General features: G+C 39.2%; 1 protein-coding gene across 1 annotated transcript in view; it reads left to right on the forward strand.

The window, feature by feature from the left end:
* Positions 1-16343, forward strand: part of LOC136883511 (neprilysin-11) — a 234708-nt gene that overhangs the window by 185870 nt on the left and 32495 nt on the right. The window contains exons 10-13 of the mRNA XM_067155866.2: positions 396-500; positions 5837-5987; positions 10240-10357; positions 10896-10992. Coding sequence (XP_067011967.2) covers positions 396-500; positions 5837-5987; positions 10240-10357; positions 10896-10992 — 471 coding nt within the window. The remainder of the gene's footprint in view (positions 1-395; positions 501-5836; positions 5988-10239; positions 10358-10895; positions 10993-16343) is intronic.

The raw sequence follows: 16343 nt of genomic DNA on the forward strand, positions 1-16343 counted from the left end.
CAAGGATTGAGACATTTGCTTTGTCTTTTTGTTCCAATGTAACATGCTTTTCTTTTCTAATCTCTGATCCCTACAAATGTCTGTTAAAAATTGTTACTATTACGTAATTTACAAAGTACAGCCGTATTACATGCATATTTCTGTTTCCTAACGTAGTCTAGCTCGCATTACCGATGTGTTCGGCGAGTTGCATATACGGTAAGAGTTTCACGAATAAGTTCATACCCCAAACGTTTATGCAACTATCATAGGAGGAATGTCATGAGGGCTAGAATATATATGATACTCGTTGAGCTAGTTTACATTTTAACTGGTTACTCAATTTAAATCCTGTAATTTTACAAAATGTATACAACGTACAATGCTGTTATTATTAAAAAGTTCTTTTGTTACAGATACAAAACAAGAGCTCATCACTACGTCCAGGAGTCGAGCCTGAACACATGACCGTGAATGAGTTACAGAGTATGATGGACATGGCAGCAAACGGTACTTCACGGGTAAGACACATTGTATATATTACAGTCTACGGGGAGGTATACAGAAAAAGCATTATGAAAATTAAAATCGACCTCGCTTTTTTTTTTTTTTAGCATGGGAGGAAATTTAGACGAGCGCATAAACACAAGTTGGATACATAATCTTACTACTACAATAAACATTTATTTATTTATTTATTTATTTATTTATTTATTTATTTATTTATTTATTTATTTATTTATTTGGGAAACCAAAACAGTGAGAAGCCGAATTACAGAGTTCCGCAACGAAAAATGTATTTACAATGGAGTAGTAGAATGCAAACATGAAAAATAAAAAAAACAATGAGGAAAAGTCATCTAATGGCAAAAGTAGCGGAAGAAAATTAAGAACAAACAAAATAACTGCACAGACACAACAATTAAATGTAAAACATAAATAGAAACGAAAATAACGAGGAAAATTAAAGATAGAAAGTAAGACGAAGAGAAGAACTTCTGCTAGGCACAGTAGGATAAATAGAGATTAAAACATGCGTACCGGGCGAGTTGGCCGTGCGCGTAGAGGCGCGCGGCTGTGTGCTTGCATCCGGGAGATAGTAGGTTCGAATCCCACTATCGGCAGCCCTGAAAATGATTTTCCGTGGTTTCCCATTTTCACACCAGGCAAATGCTGGGGCTGTACCTTAATTAAGGCCACGGCCGCTTCCTTCCAACTCCTAGGCCTGCCCTATCCCATCGTCGCCATAAGACCTATCTGTGTCGGTGCGACGCAAAGCCCCTAGCAAAAAAAAAAACCATGCGTAACGGTATAGTACATTAAAAATAAATCAGTATTACAGTATGTACAGTAGAGGGTACAGCGATGAGAAGAATTCAAGGGATATGAAGGAAATGAGCTAGGTTAAGTTAAGGAAGAATCGATTAAAGGAGGCATACGAAGGAAAAACGTCCAGGTTTCTGTTACGAGATTTTTTTTACAACTAGCTTTACGTTGCACAACGCAGATAGGTCTTACGACGATGATCGGATAGGAAAGGCCTAGGAATGGGAAGGATGCAGCCGTGGTCTTAATTAAGGTACAGCCCCAGCATTTGCCGGGTGTAAACATAGGAAACCAGGGAAAACATATTCTGGGCTGCCGACATTGGGGTTCGAAGCCACTGTCTCACGGATGGAAGCCCACAGCTGCACGACCGTAACCACACGGCAACTCGCCCGGTTAGATAGAGTTAAGGAGGGTTGGAATGCGGATATTATTTCGTGGTTTCCCATTTTCACACCAGGCAAATGCTGGGGCTGTACCTTAATTAAGGCCACGGCCGCTTCCTTTCAATTCCTAGGCCTTTTCTATTCCATCGTCGCCATGAGACCTATCTGTGTCGGTGCGACGTAAAGCCACTAACAAAAATATGCGGATAAGTAAAGTTCTTCGAAGAAGAGAGAGGCGGGAATACGAAATATGAAGGGGTGGATTTATCCTGGTTTTGCGAGTTGGGACATGTAGAGAAGAGAAGGACGCAGGTTCAGGAGAACGAAATAAACCGTTAACAGCGTTACATAGGAATCTAAAGTCCGTTACTTTCGTGTGAGTAGATAATGGGCAAACGTTTTTCTTATCTAGTAGCTGATTGTTCAAGTTTCGACGACCAGATACTCTGGCACTAAGAATGGCACAGAAGAATGATTGCACGAATTCTGTGAAAAAGAAACATGTTCAAAAGAACGAAGATTCTGCAAACATGATTCAAATATTTTAGGATTTCTTCGTAAACGATGTTTAGTGAGACGTGTATACTCTTGGGTATTTTGCATCATAACTGTGTGTCTTTTGAAGCTCATGCATACGGTGATGATGTGAAATGGAGGAGAAATATTTGTTTTCATTACATCGAATTGTTCATTTTGACAAATATGTCTATGGCTGTCGGTAATCTTAAATTAACGACAAAACATTGTAACGTGATGTTACCTAGCAACCGTACAGGCTGTGAGGTGAATAATAATAATAAATGCATCCGGGAGATAGTAGGTTCGAATCCCACTATCGGCAGCCCTGAAGATGGTTTTCCGTGGTTTCCCATTTTCACACCAGGCAAATGCTGGGGCTGTACCTTAATTAAGGCCACGGCCGCTTCCTTCCAACTCATAGGCCTTTCCTATCCTATCGTCGCCATAAGACCTATCTGTGTCGGTGCGACGTAAAGCCCCTAGCAAAAAAAAAAAATAGCGTGTGGCGAAGATGCATGGTGCAGCTCCATCGAGTAGACGCCGTAAAGGCGACCTGCAGGTCTGCGAGTATGGCACCCTACCTGTAGCTGCCTCTGTGGATCAGCGGTAGAGTGTCGGCCTCCGGATCCCAAGATAGAGGGTTCAAACCCGGCAGAGGTAGTCGGATTTTTGAAGGGCGGAAAAAAGTCCATTCGACACTCCATGTCGTACGATGTCGGCATGTAAAAGATCTCTGGTGACACATTTGGTGTTTACCCGACAAAATTCATTAAATCTCAGCCATAGACGCCCAAGAGAGTTTCGGTTTACTCTGTCTGCCATCTAGTGGTGGCCCAGAGTAAAACAGAACGTGGAAATTGACGAGCAGACAGCCAGATGGCGTCAAATTGAAATGTCTGCACACGGCAGCTGAGGCCATACGATTATTATTATTATTATTATTATTATTATCATTATTATTATTACCCTACCTGTGGTATATTCGAATGCTGAAAACGACACACACGCCCAGTCATGAGGCCATTGAAGTTGGTAAAATCCACGACGCAGTCGAGAATGGCTAAATGGTTAGCATACTGGTATTTGTTCACAGGTGTCCAGGTTTAGATTCCCGGCAGTGTCGGTAAACATATCTTTTTTTTTTTTTTTTTTGCTATTTCCTTTACGTCGCACCGACACAGATATGTGTTATGGCGACGATGGGATAGGAAAGGACTACGAATTTGAATGAAGTGGCCATGGCCTTAATTAAGGTACAGCCCCGGCATTTGCCTAGAGTGAAAATGGGAAACCACGGAAAACGACTGCAGCTATCGAGCTCGGTAAAACTATCTTTAGTTAGTTCCGCTGGCTCGGGGGCTGGGTGTTTGTGTCCATCATCATTTCATCCTCATCAAGACGCGCAGGTCGACTACGGGCGGACACACGGATACAAATGGGCATTAATCCGACGTTGATGGGATAGCAAAGGCCTAGCAGAGGGAAGGATATGGCCGTGGCCTTAAGGTACACTCCCAACATTTGCCTGGTGTGAAAATGGGAAACCACCTGGCAAGCTGAACATGTCCTCGGACACACCCGACACTAAAAACCATACGCCATTTAATTTTTTTGCTTCGGTGCGACGTGAAGCCAATTGTAATACAATAAATTTAAGTGGCCTCATTTCATCATCTCCAGTTTCAATCATGGTAGATTCTTAGGTTCTGAGTCAATATCCCTCTTTCGAGCAACTAAATACTACACTTTACTCCAAATTCCAAACCGATGTCTCTTGAACACGATTCGTTAGACGAAAATAAGTCAATCATTATCAATTTGAGTTTCATTATTGAAAAACACATCTATGACCTCTTAATTTTCCCAAAGGGAAAGTTACACACAATTTTTTTATAAAATACAAATCCCTCTTTAAAATGAACTGAATGGAGTTGTGCTCAGTACATACCGAAGTAGTTTAAATATGTCCCTTTAAGTTACAGAAATACAAATTCACTAGATAATGTAACATATTCTTTTAAATTTGAGCAGAAAATAATCGCTAATTTTGAGATGTACCGTAGGTGTACTGTGAAGCCAGTGATGTAGTACTGCAGGGCACGAAGTGTGCAGTAAAACAACTTTATTTTACACAGCCAGGCGTAGGCCTACATTTCCGAAGCCAAACCCTTTAGAAAACACTAGAAACGCGAAATAAGATATGCCAAATCCCCCTCAGTGGAACGTCGGCCTGCTGTTTTGTTCCTTCTATATCGGCAATCACATTCCTACGAATGCAAGGTGGAGCTATGCCTAACAGAAGATAGAGTTTTCTTACAGGAGATGGTCGAATACATTCAGTTACTATTCTGGCTCTTTCGTTGAGGGCAGTATCTATTTAGTTATGATAAGATGCATTCCACACAGGTGCTGCTGCTGCATATTCTCTCACTGAAAATCAGAGTCCCAGAGGAAACATCCCGAGCTTATTTGGCTGAGCATCACGTCTAATACCTGTCAGCTTATGAAATATGTTACTTGCGAACACCTTTTACTGTACATTCAAACAGGCGCGCGGCTGTGAGCTTGCATCCTGCGGATAGTTGGTTCGAATCCCACTGTCGGCAGCCTTGAAGATGGCTTTCTGTGGTTTCCCATTTTCACACCAGGCAGATGCTGGGGATGTACTTTAATTAAGGCCACGGCCGCTTCATTCCAACTCCTAGGCCTTTCCTATTCCATCGTCACCATAAGAGCTATCCGTGTCGGTGCGACGTAAAGCCATTAGCAGAAACATTCAAATCGTGACTTTTGAAGGATCTAACGCCACACCACGGTAAGCGCTGAACTAAACAGAAACTTATGTTTGCACCATATCACGTTCATTTAAAAAATCAGTTTGCTTTACGTCGCACCGACGGAGATATATCTCATGGTGAAGATGTGGTAGGATAGGGCTAGGAGTGGAAAGAAGCGACCGTGGCCTTAATTAAGCCAGCATTTGCCTCTAGTAACAATGGAAAACAACGGGGAACCATTTTCAGGACTGCCGACAGTGGGGTTCGAACCCACTATCTTCCGAATGCAAGCTGATTGCTACGTGACCAAAACCGTGCAGTCACTTTCTCGGTATAGTTTTATATTAGCTTACCTTGTACGCAGATGAATGGTACATAATTGTGTCTTGATTTGGTTACAGGTGGTTTCTGACGTAGTATAGCGTGACCACTTTCAGAATATTTTTAAGTTCCTTTTAGAATTATTCGTAACTCTTCTAAGTCAGTGCTAGAGCAGTATCAACGGAAGGGCCACCGAACTGCAAGATTTGCTGGTCGCTGGTGAAAATACTGTACATTGTAGGTGCTAAAGCATATCTCTGCGGAACCCAATTTTTCTGTGTCTTCCACCTGCTGGTGGGTGTTGCCTTGGGTAACAAATGAATCAAGCCTCCCGAAAAATTCTTGCTGAAAGCATTTGGACGTTCACTGAACAATGGTACTGTCTGGGATTGTGTAATTACTTAAATACTGGGTATCTGACGTCATATTATTATTGCCATGCTTCTACTCTGCAAAATAAAGTAACCACGACAAGGATCTATAAAAAATTGTCTTTTTTCTGAATTGATTTATTTTTCTGTCTTACAGATAAACTGGAAGCAATACCTCGAGGTCCTGTTCGAAGGTGTGGAGAACACCACCTTGGATCTGGATAACTCTGACACCATCTTGGTGTACGACATCGAGTACCTGCGCGCCCTCTCGGCGATACTGGCCAAAGTAGACAACAATACACTCCGTAAGTTTTACTGGATACAGACATGTCCGTATTCCATGGATATGAATGATTAGAACACAGGAAGTTAGGAATATCAGTTTAAAGATATTATGAACTCAACGAGTTCTAATTTCCAGGCAGGTTTATTTGAATTTAACAAGATAGTGCATTTTTTATATTCGAAAATTAATCTAAGAACTCTTTGCATTATTAAATCGCTCAGTTCTACACTGACCGTACATATACCACCTAAATTACATGTGGTGGTAATAAACTGAAAAAACACGACATACGTGGGAACTGTCCAGGATTTAGCTTCGCTCTATGTCTCAGGCATTGAGCTACAGTGCAAATTGTAAACAAGTTCCGTGATATACACCATGTGAATTCATAATACACGCAAGGAGAGTCTGAACACTGTACAATATCATTTGAAGTGAAGGGGAAAGAATACAGTACTCTGTATTCTGAATAAGATGATAATTTCGTGATTAAACTTCAAAATAAAGCAATAATCATCAACATCACCAATTTTGAAGAAAAAGTAGCTACATTCTTCCTTACTATTTTCTTGCAAGGAAAGCAATAAAAAGAATAAACTTTGCTCTGGGTTGTGGCCGGTAATCACCAAACTAAAAAACTGGCTTGATTTACACGTTTTCGAAATGTTTGAACATTCTCTATTTGCTAGTGGTTCAACATCGTACCAACTCATACATGATTTGGTGACGATATTATAGCGAAGGAATTTGCAGTGGTTGGTGAATTTGCCTATAAGAAAATGAGAAATCACTGAAAGCGATCTTAAGGGCTTCGGATGATGGGCTTCGAACCTATAATCATCCGATTGGAACGCTGTCGATACCATCCAATCGACTCGTTTGGTTAAGGCGGTTGTGTTATTCGTTGTGGTTAAAACCTTCTTCTACTTCTTGCCGTTTGACCAATATATGCAAATATACATACACATATATTAAATTTGAGAGTTATTAAAAGTGTTATGATGTCATATCCTGTTCCTTGACCTCTTTTCACATGGAAGTGAATATTTCTTACAACTTGCTTTACATCATACCGACAAAGGCAGGTCTTGTCTAGGGTAAAAATGGGAAACCACGGAGAACAGTCTTCAGAACTGCCGACAACGGGGTTTGATCTTCTATGACCTCAATGCAAGCTTACATCTGCGCGCCTCTAACCGTACGGCCAAATCACTCTCTATTATTTTTGTTAAGGGTAGGCTGTAATCCATTTTTGGTTGAAAATACCATGTTAGGATTTTTAATGATTTTGTTTGGTAACATTTTATAATGTTCATGTGATTTTTGCTGAAATAGTACCCTGAAAGCTATTTAACAGTTATATAAATGTTACGTGACATATAAACGAGCCACACCTCCTTTCCAGATCTGTTCCTTCTGTCTCGAGAACTGAAAAATGTTCAGTCTCTTGGTATAGTTATGTTCTATTTCGGAGGTTTGTGGATTATAGAGAAGGTTTGCGTGTTGGCCAGCATGATAGATGCTGTGCGGCATTAATTCGTCTGTTTGCAATCACATGAGCCTAGAAAGTGCTTGCATGGAAGGTGATATGGACTAGGGTACCAAAAACAGTATTTGTAGGGAAAGGACTTTGTTAATATGTGTATATGACGCTGCACTGTCATTCAAAACGGGGAAGAATGGTAGGAATAAAGGTTTTGAGGAAACTGGTTGTAGAACCACTTGTTAACATGATTGGTGCGTGCTATGAAGTGGACAATTACCGTTTGAGATTGTCAGATATAAAATATGAAGCCTGTTCAAAGGAAGCTGGGAATTTATAAAAAAACCAGAAGAGGGACAGAGAAGATGAAGACGATCCAGAATTTGGGACTAGTTCCCATTGATGTAATATAGTTCAGGAGCATTTTTCTCGATTTCGTATTTTCTTAGGCTAGTTTTCAGTTTTTCTCAGGTGGTATTAAGAGTATGGATTTGAAGTCTTTTCGGCAATTCAAGTAGTAGAAATAAAGGATTGAAGGTTTTCTTGTAAATTTACCATACATAGTAAAATTAATACTTTATGTTTTCAAAGGGAAAACAGGTGAATTTATATTTTGGAAAAAAGTAAAACATTATTTACAAAAATACAGTTTTAAAAAAATCGTATAATTTAAAGAGAAAGTGCAGACCGAAAAGCCAGGAAATTATTTTGTTTCAATATGTCAAATACTTACTGAGATAAAGGAACATGAACATCACAAATTTAACATGGCGGGGATGCAGCTTACAGCCTCCGCATAAGGAAAAGGACACTTATGTCTTTGTTGACCAGTGTTATTAATCATGTTGATAAACAAATGACGTCAATTTTTTGCGCAATTCTGGAATATTTGTAGGTAGGTCATATACCTTGAAAAGTGATTCTTTGAATATTTTCAAAATGTAGGCCTGTGGAGCCGTAAGATGCGAGAAGCAGGAAGGGCATGGGCGATCTCGAAAGTGTCGTTACGAAAGGGCAAGTGCGGGATGGGCTGCAGCTCCATTTCACTGTATTCATTGTCGTTGGTGGGTAAGATTCTGGGCTGACAAATACAGCACAAATAGAGCACTAATGGCACGGTAAAGAGGTTTCCGTAGACTACCTGATCCACTTGAATGCGGTGTGCAAAACTACCCAATCCTTTAAACATCCCTCATATCTATGTTCGCTTTGACTACGCTTTGGGGAATTGTAACATCGATTGGAAAAGTCGTCCATGTTCCTCGTTTTTATGGCGATACAATTTGGGCACACTTTCGTCGACCAAGGGCTGATGCCTTGCCAGCGACGGCTGTACTTTGGGAAAAACATGAAGACCTCGTCTCACACCACTACTCTCCGGCGGCAGCCCAGTGTCTATTAACAGTCTGTAGGATTTAATACGTCTACTTTAGCCGGAGTTGCCAAACCATCGAGTGAATTCGGCACGGAGAAAGAATAAAGGCTGAAGAGAGTGTGGAAGAAAATGGTTTGGCAACCTCTCCACACCAAACAAGGACAACTCGTTAACTAAGCAGGGTGTGATTGACTGCTGGCGTTCATAAACTGAGGGCGTCATCTTTGGTCCCATAGTATAATACCGTTCTGTTACTTGGTGCCTACTTATTTAATCGCTCCTGTAACTGTTCATATTTAACTCGGCACATTTGAACGCAGTACTCCATACGACAGGAAGTAATGTTCTATGATAAAGAGATTATTTCATGTTGTGAGAACTATAATTGCAGAAATCAACACAACACTGAATTCCTTATATAAGGCGTGATTAAAGTTTGCGTTTGAGGATGTTGCTGCCGCGTGCCAAAGTGCGTGCGTTAAATGCGGCCAGGTGAATTATGATGACGTTATTATCCAATGCGTCCAAACAGGACCAACGTGCTGTTATTCTGTTCTTGACTGCTGAAGGACAAACACCGGTGGACATCCATCGGGGAATGAACACTGTGTATGGGGCAGTATGTCTGTCAAAAGCAACCGTTGTGGAATTGTGCACCAAGTTCCGTGCGGGTCACGTTTCGACACACGACGCTGGTCCATCTCTGGGAGGCCAGCCTCATACATTACGGATAACAATAAGCGGGCGGTGGATCCTGATCTCTTCCCATGCGATTATCACGCCTTCGGTCCCCTCAAAAAAGCCCTGAGGGGCCGAAGCTTCCTGTCGGACGAGGATGTGCAGCAGGTGGTTACGGACTTCTTCACACAGCAGGACGCTGTGTTTTATCATACTGGTATCTCCAACCTGGTGCGTCCGTTTACTGAGTGCCTCAGTGCTCACGATCCTGATTCCGTCGAACGGAAACTGTTTGATCGCCCCTTATATATCAAGCTATTACATACTGTACAATAAATACTTAGTTGCAAGGAAAACGTGGACGGCAGTGAACAAAACTTTGTGTGATTTGTTTTGCCATATATCGTATAATAGTTAGAGACCGGATTTTTATGCATTAATAGGTTAGAATGCAAACTTACTGAAGCGAGTTGCAAGTATAGTCTACCTTCACAACCGTTTTGCTATGGGGATTGCATAGACATTAGGGGTAAGATCCATCAAAACCCCTGTAATTTATGTTACTCTTACCACGCTATGGCAGAGCGGGTGGCGGACACTTCCTACTAACCAAAATAGTTTGCAATCTAACCTATTACTGCATAAAAATCCGGGCTTTAATAATAGTTTACTGATGTAATAGGGTCAACACTTCAGAAATATCCTGCATTGATGACCGTTTTTTGAATGTTTCAGAGAACTACATCTGGTGGAAAGTAGCCGCAACACTGGCTCCTTACACTGACAGTGAGTTGAGGTTACTGAAAGAGCGCTATCTGGAGGATGCTACTGAGGGCTTCTCGCCGCAGTCTAGGTATGTACACAACATGTGTGTGATGGTCACATGTAATCTCTCTCTGTAAGTTACCCTTGCAGTTTGTTAACGTCGTAATCATAGGCATGGGGCAAACATATACAAGGAAGGCAAATATAGGAACATGACTTTTAATTTCAATCTTTTAATGTTCTTTCTTTTTAACAATAGGAATGGACTAAGAGTGCAAAGAAATAGACCTCGGTCCCAGTTCTAAGCCGAAACATTATCACATAGCATTTTTCCTAGACACAACGATGATACATAAACGAAATTTATAAACAGAAATAAACATGATTGTTTATACATACATTTCTAAACATTTGAGTGTAATTTGATAGAATCTGATCCCGTTCTTTTAAGAACGAAACGTGTTAATCTATTGTAAGTTAAGTTTTTCTTCATTTTCATCTATACTACTGTTATATGTTGTCTTGCAGGTAGTCATAAAATTATTACTCAAAATTGATTCCGATAGATTGAAGAACATAACAGTTATAAAAAACCCTACATTGCCATTTTTTTCTAATGCACACAGGCCTCACTTCTGCGCTCAGGCAGTGAACGAGTTGATGGGAATGGCTGTTGCTACATTCTTCTTGGATACGAATACTCTAAATTCCACGAGGCATAAGGTAAAGTAATCTATATAATATATAAAATAACATGTCCTGACTGACTGATTAATCAACACCGAGCAAAAAATACTGGATATAAGGAAATGTTGGGGATACCTTTATATTAGAGTGTAGGTGCTCACTAACGGAGAGTTTTTGGATATTTCGTCGCTAAGGGGGTAAAAAGGGGGTGTATTGTTTAAATTAGTATATATCACAAAAAAATTCTACAGACGTAAAAATTGGTATTTGGAATCTCCTTCAAAAATGAAAAAAACACCTTTTTTCCTTGTTTAATTATCAATCGGGGGGGGGGGGGATTTGGAACAGGAGTGACAAATGGGATGAATGTATAAAAATACAATATCTACAGTACATCTCAGAAACGTAACATGTTACAGGCATGAAGATTGGTATTTTTAATTTCTTTTAATATAAAGAAACATGTATTTTTTGTTTATGATAAAACACTTAAGCCGGTTGAATTCGTTTTATTAGGATACTGATATCTCAAAAGCTGGTGAGGTTACAGACGTGAAAATTATTATTTGGAGTCTCCTTTAAAAATAAAGATACACGTATTCCATTGTTTTCGGAACATCCACTTAGCGGGGGGGGGGGGTGAAAGAATTGAAAAATTAGTTCAATTATATGTATGGGGATACTTATATCTGAGAAAGACTAAAGGCTTTACGGATGTGAAAGATTGGTATTTGAATCTCCTTTGCCGGGCTGAGTGGTTCAGACGGTTAAGGCGCTGGCCTTCTAACCCCAACTTGGCAGGTTCGATCCTGGCTTAGTCCGCTGGTATTTGAAGGTGCTCAAATACGACAGCCCCGTGTCGGTAGATTTACTGGCACGTAAAAGAACTCCTGCGGGACTAAATTCCGGCACCTCGATGTCACCCAAGGCCGTAAAAGTAGTTAGTGGGACGTAAAAGCAAATAACATTATTATTATTTTTATTATTAATTATAAAAATAAAAACGCGAATTGTTTGAGAGGGAGGGGGAATAACTTAAGCGCGCACGCTTGTGTGTGTATGTGCGTACGTGCGTGCGCGCGCGCGTGTGTGTGTGTGTGTGTGTGTGTGTGTGTGTGTGTGTGTGTGTGTGTGTGTAAAGGAGTTGAAATTATCTTATGGGAATACTTATATCTCTGAAATTGAAGATGTTACACACATGACAATTTGAAATTGGAATCTTCTTTCAAGGTAAAGAAATACCTAACTTATTCTTTTGTTTTCTGAAAATTCACTTAAGGGTGATGAATGAATTAATCAATTAGTTGAATTCTTTGTAAGGATACTTACCGTATATTTCAAAAATTGAAGATGTTACAGACGTGAAAATTGGTATTTCGAATCTTCTTTAAAAATCAAGAAGCACGTATTATTTTTGTTTTCGGAAAGTTCCACTTAAGGGGGAAAAGGGGTGGAAAGAATTGAAGAAGAAGCTGAATTCTTTTCATGAGGATACTTATATCTCTAAACTGAAGATATTACAGACGTTTAAATAGCCATTTGGGATCTTCTTTAAATATAAAGAAGTATGTATTTTTTCTCGACTAGCCCCAAAAGGAAGTACTACAAACGTGGTTTACAAAATGTTCCTGGGGAAAATGAAACTCAACTTTTCGGTGAGTTTTTATATTTTAAGGATTCTCATCTGATGTCTTCGTACAGTACCGAGAAACGATTATTTTTATCAAATTACGAAATCCACGGGAGCGAAGTCGCAGCTAACTGCTAGTATTGTATATAAATATTTAATACTTGAAGGGAAAGAATATGTAAAGCAATTTTCCAAATATTCACTTTTGTTAAGTATGAATATCAACGACGTGAAATATGATACATATATAGTCAATGAAAAAAAAAACTATGAGAAAACAGAGGTTTTATCATTTAGAGTAATCTTTGTATTTCCCTCCTTTGGTATATATTCGAGCAAGGCAGCTTATGATTAATTACTGTTGTAAGAGAATACTTAGGTTATGTATGTAAGTATGTAGTATTTTTACACGTTTTGATTTTTGTTTCATTCCTAGAAATTTCAAAATCGTGCACTGAAAACTTTCATTTATTAAGTATTTAATTGTAGCATTGCGTACAAAGAGTATTCTAATTTTCTTTCATTTAAGGTTTCAGTATTTCTCATCACTAGGGTTCGGAAGTTTGTGACCTATAAAAGTACAAAATATGACCTAAAAGCTATTAAAATTAAGCATTTTAGGGATTGGTGGCAAGTATTAGAGTATTACTAACATTAGACGTGTGAAGTGCCAAAAAGTAGTTAGTGATAATAGAGCAGACACATTTAATCACACAAACTGACGGAGCTACAGTAGTTAAATTAACCATTTACGCATTCATTTATTCTTTCATTCAGTATAATGGCCTTGAGGCGCAGTTCTCACTCGGTTTTCTTGAAGGACAAAAATAAGTATTAGCATGATTTTTGGTATCTGTCAGCGTACGTCAAAAACTACATCTCTTTCTTGGGATAATATCTGCTAAATTCTGATACCTATCTCTTTCGGAAAAAATCTACTGCAGTATTCGTAAATCCCGTGTTTGAAATTTGACGCAGAAAACATGTAACTTGCTAAAAAAAAGACGCCCCAAATTGAGGATTAATGCTCAAAAGTATAATCAAATAATTATCACCTTATATAAACAGAATTAGCAAAATATGACCAAAACAATAAACTCGGCCGAAATATGCGTTTACATGAAACACGAATTGCTTTGAACAGGGCCAGGGACCCATAATATAGTTATTTTTCAGATTTTGGATAAAATGAGCTAAGGAAACAAATATGACCTTTCCTTAACATACGAAACTTACTCATTACTTAAATTCAATGCTAATTATGTCATGTTTAATTTAAATCTTAAAATTAAATTACATTACGTCAGCTTTTAGTGTTAATTTACATTGCTATTTATTTAAATTAATTATTCATCCTATTAATTATTAAAATTTCAATTTTTTTTTGCTAGTTACTTCACGTCGCACCGACACAGATATGTGAAGGGGTTAGGAGTGGGAAGGAAGCGGCCGTGGCCTTAAGGTACAGCCCCAGCATTTGCCTGGTGTGAAAATGGGAAAACCATTTTTAGGGCTGCCGACAGTGGGATTCGAACCTACTGTCTCCTGAATACTGGATACTGGCCGCACTTAAGCGACTGCAAGTATCGAGCTCGGTACCAATTATTATTAATTATATTAGATTTTAAGAATTATACTTAAGTGCAACTAAGGTTCTAAGAAATAAATTAAGTAATTAAATAAATATATAAATAAATATATAATAAAATAAATAAAATAAATAAAACTATTGGAATAAACTTGGATACATTAATTAGATGTAAGGCTTTTCATGTGTGTTCTATAAACCAGCGTTTTGTCTTAGACTCATCAGAGTGGGGTATGTCAGGCCCTACCCACTGACCCTGGGGTGCGGCACATTATCTTCCTCTTTCATGTCTGATTCGTCAAGGTTTGTTTCTGAATCATTTTCTTCCGATAACACTCCTATACGCTCACTATCATGCTAACTGACCATAGTTCACTGAATAGAATATCAAAATATAAAATGTCACAAGCATAAAATACCTCTAAAATTTTTGGAGACAAATATTGGTCGAAAAGAGTAAGTAAAGGAATTCAAATGCCTCACAGAAATCATGCAAGAAAATGGTTTAGAAAATCCCACTGTAGAAGAAATGTTACATAAGATGGAAAGATCGTACGGCATCACTAAGGATTTTTACAAGAAATTCTTATCTAAAGAGCCTCCGTGACCGGCCACTGGATTCCGCCGTTCAAATCTCGGTCACTGCAAGCGATATCTGTGGTGGACAAAGTGGAAACGGAGTAGGCTTTTCCCCAAGTACTCCGAATTTCCCCTGTTATCTTTCATTCCAGCAACACTCTCCAATATCATTTCATTTCATCTGTCAGTCATTAATCATTGCCCCAGAGGAGCGCGACACGCTTCGTCAGCCGGTAAAGTTCCTGCCCTCGCCAGTAGATGGGGTTTCATTCCATTCCTGACCCGGTCAAATGACTGGAAACAGGCTGTGGATTTTCATTGTCAAATGGTTATCAAATTTTTTGGAATAAGGCACTACAAAACGCAAGCGAAAGTCTTGTCTAGAACTATAGGTTATGTAAACTGGAGGAATTATAAAGAAGAATCTTGAGAAAAATCCTAGGTCCAATGAAAACAACAAAACAGTGGAATTTAAGAACTAGAGGAAGACCCTTGTTGCTCCGCAGCAGTCGTTGTGAATATGTCACGTAACTCGTCTTGATATGCCTGTTGTAGTCATATTGCTTTGCCTGGCCTTTCAGTGGATTTATGAATATTTAATAGGAAGCACATTATGGAATGCCGCAGTTTATAGTCAGAATTCCTGCATTCTGACGTCATCATGGCGTCTGCTTTTTAATCCTGCAGTTCTTGATGTAAAGCTTGGTATTGTGTCGTAGAAGACAATGGTATTTTTGATCGCAGTTCTTCTGTATAGAAAGGTTGTCTTTTAAACTCATAGCCTAGTTTCGAAGGAGCGTTTTTTGCTAGGCAGAGAACTTTTAAAAGATGCATGGCCTTCACTCTTCCTAGTGTAACTAGGTTATCCTCCGATAGGTGTTCACACGTAATGGCTAAGGCGTATGTCATGATTGAGTCTGTTTGTACGTAGACTTTTTTTCCTCTCAGCTGTATGTTAAGTTATAAGGAACGCTCTGCCATCTGTTGAATATACTGTATTTTGGAGCTGGGAAAGGTTAGAGAGAATCAAAGAGTATCTAGCAGGGAATAGTATTCTTCCGTGGTCAGAGAAAGCGTATACTCTCTGGCTTGACAGGTGGTAATCAAACATGGCTGCATGCAAATGAATTACTAAGGATGAAAATGACACATACATGAATATTAGTTGAAGTGTTAGTTGCTTAGCAACCTGCTAAGTACAGAGTGTATTGCGGTTTAGTGTGAGCCTTCACCTGCAGTTATTGGAGCGATGATTTAACGTTTTAATTTTATGATTATTCAGAGTTGGCTGAATCTATAGACGTACCAATGTCTCATGATTGACCGGCAGGTAATTCTGGAGGGAATAAAACAAGAATGAAGCAAATATGGCCCGTAGAATGGACGGACGGATTTGCCAAAGCTGTTTAGTAAAGATTTTAATTTAAGGAAATATACCCGAACCTAGCAAAAAATAACAGAAACGATAAGAAAAAGGGGATTGCTAATTTTTGGACATATCTGTAGAATGGATGATCAAACCAAACCAAACCAAAACCAAACCCCATGGCACTACAGCACTTGAAGGGCCTTGGCCTACCAAGCGACCGC

This window comes from Anabrus simplex, chromosome 11 (genome assembly GCF_040414725.1).
Source record: "Anabrus simplex isolate iqAnaSimp1 chromosome 11, ASM4041472v1, whole genome shotgun sequence".
Classification (NCBI taxonomy): Eukaryota; Metazoa; Arthropoda; class Insecta; order Orthoptera; family Tettigoniidae; genus Anabrus; species Anabrus simplex.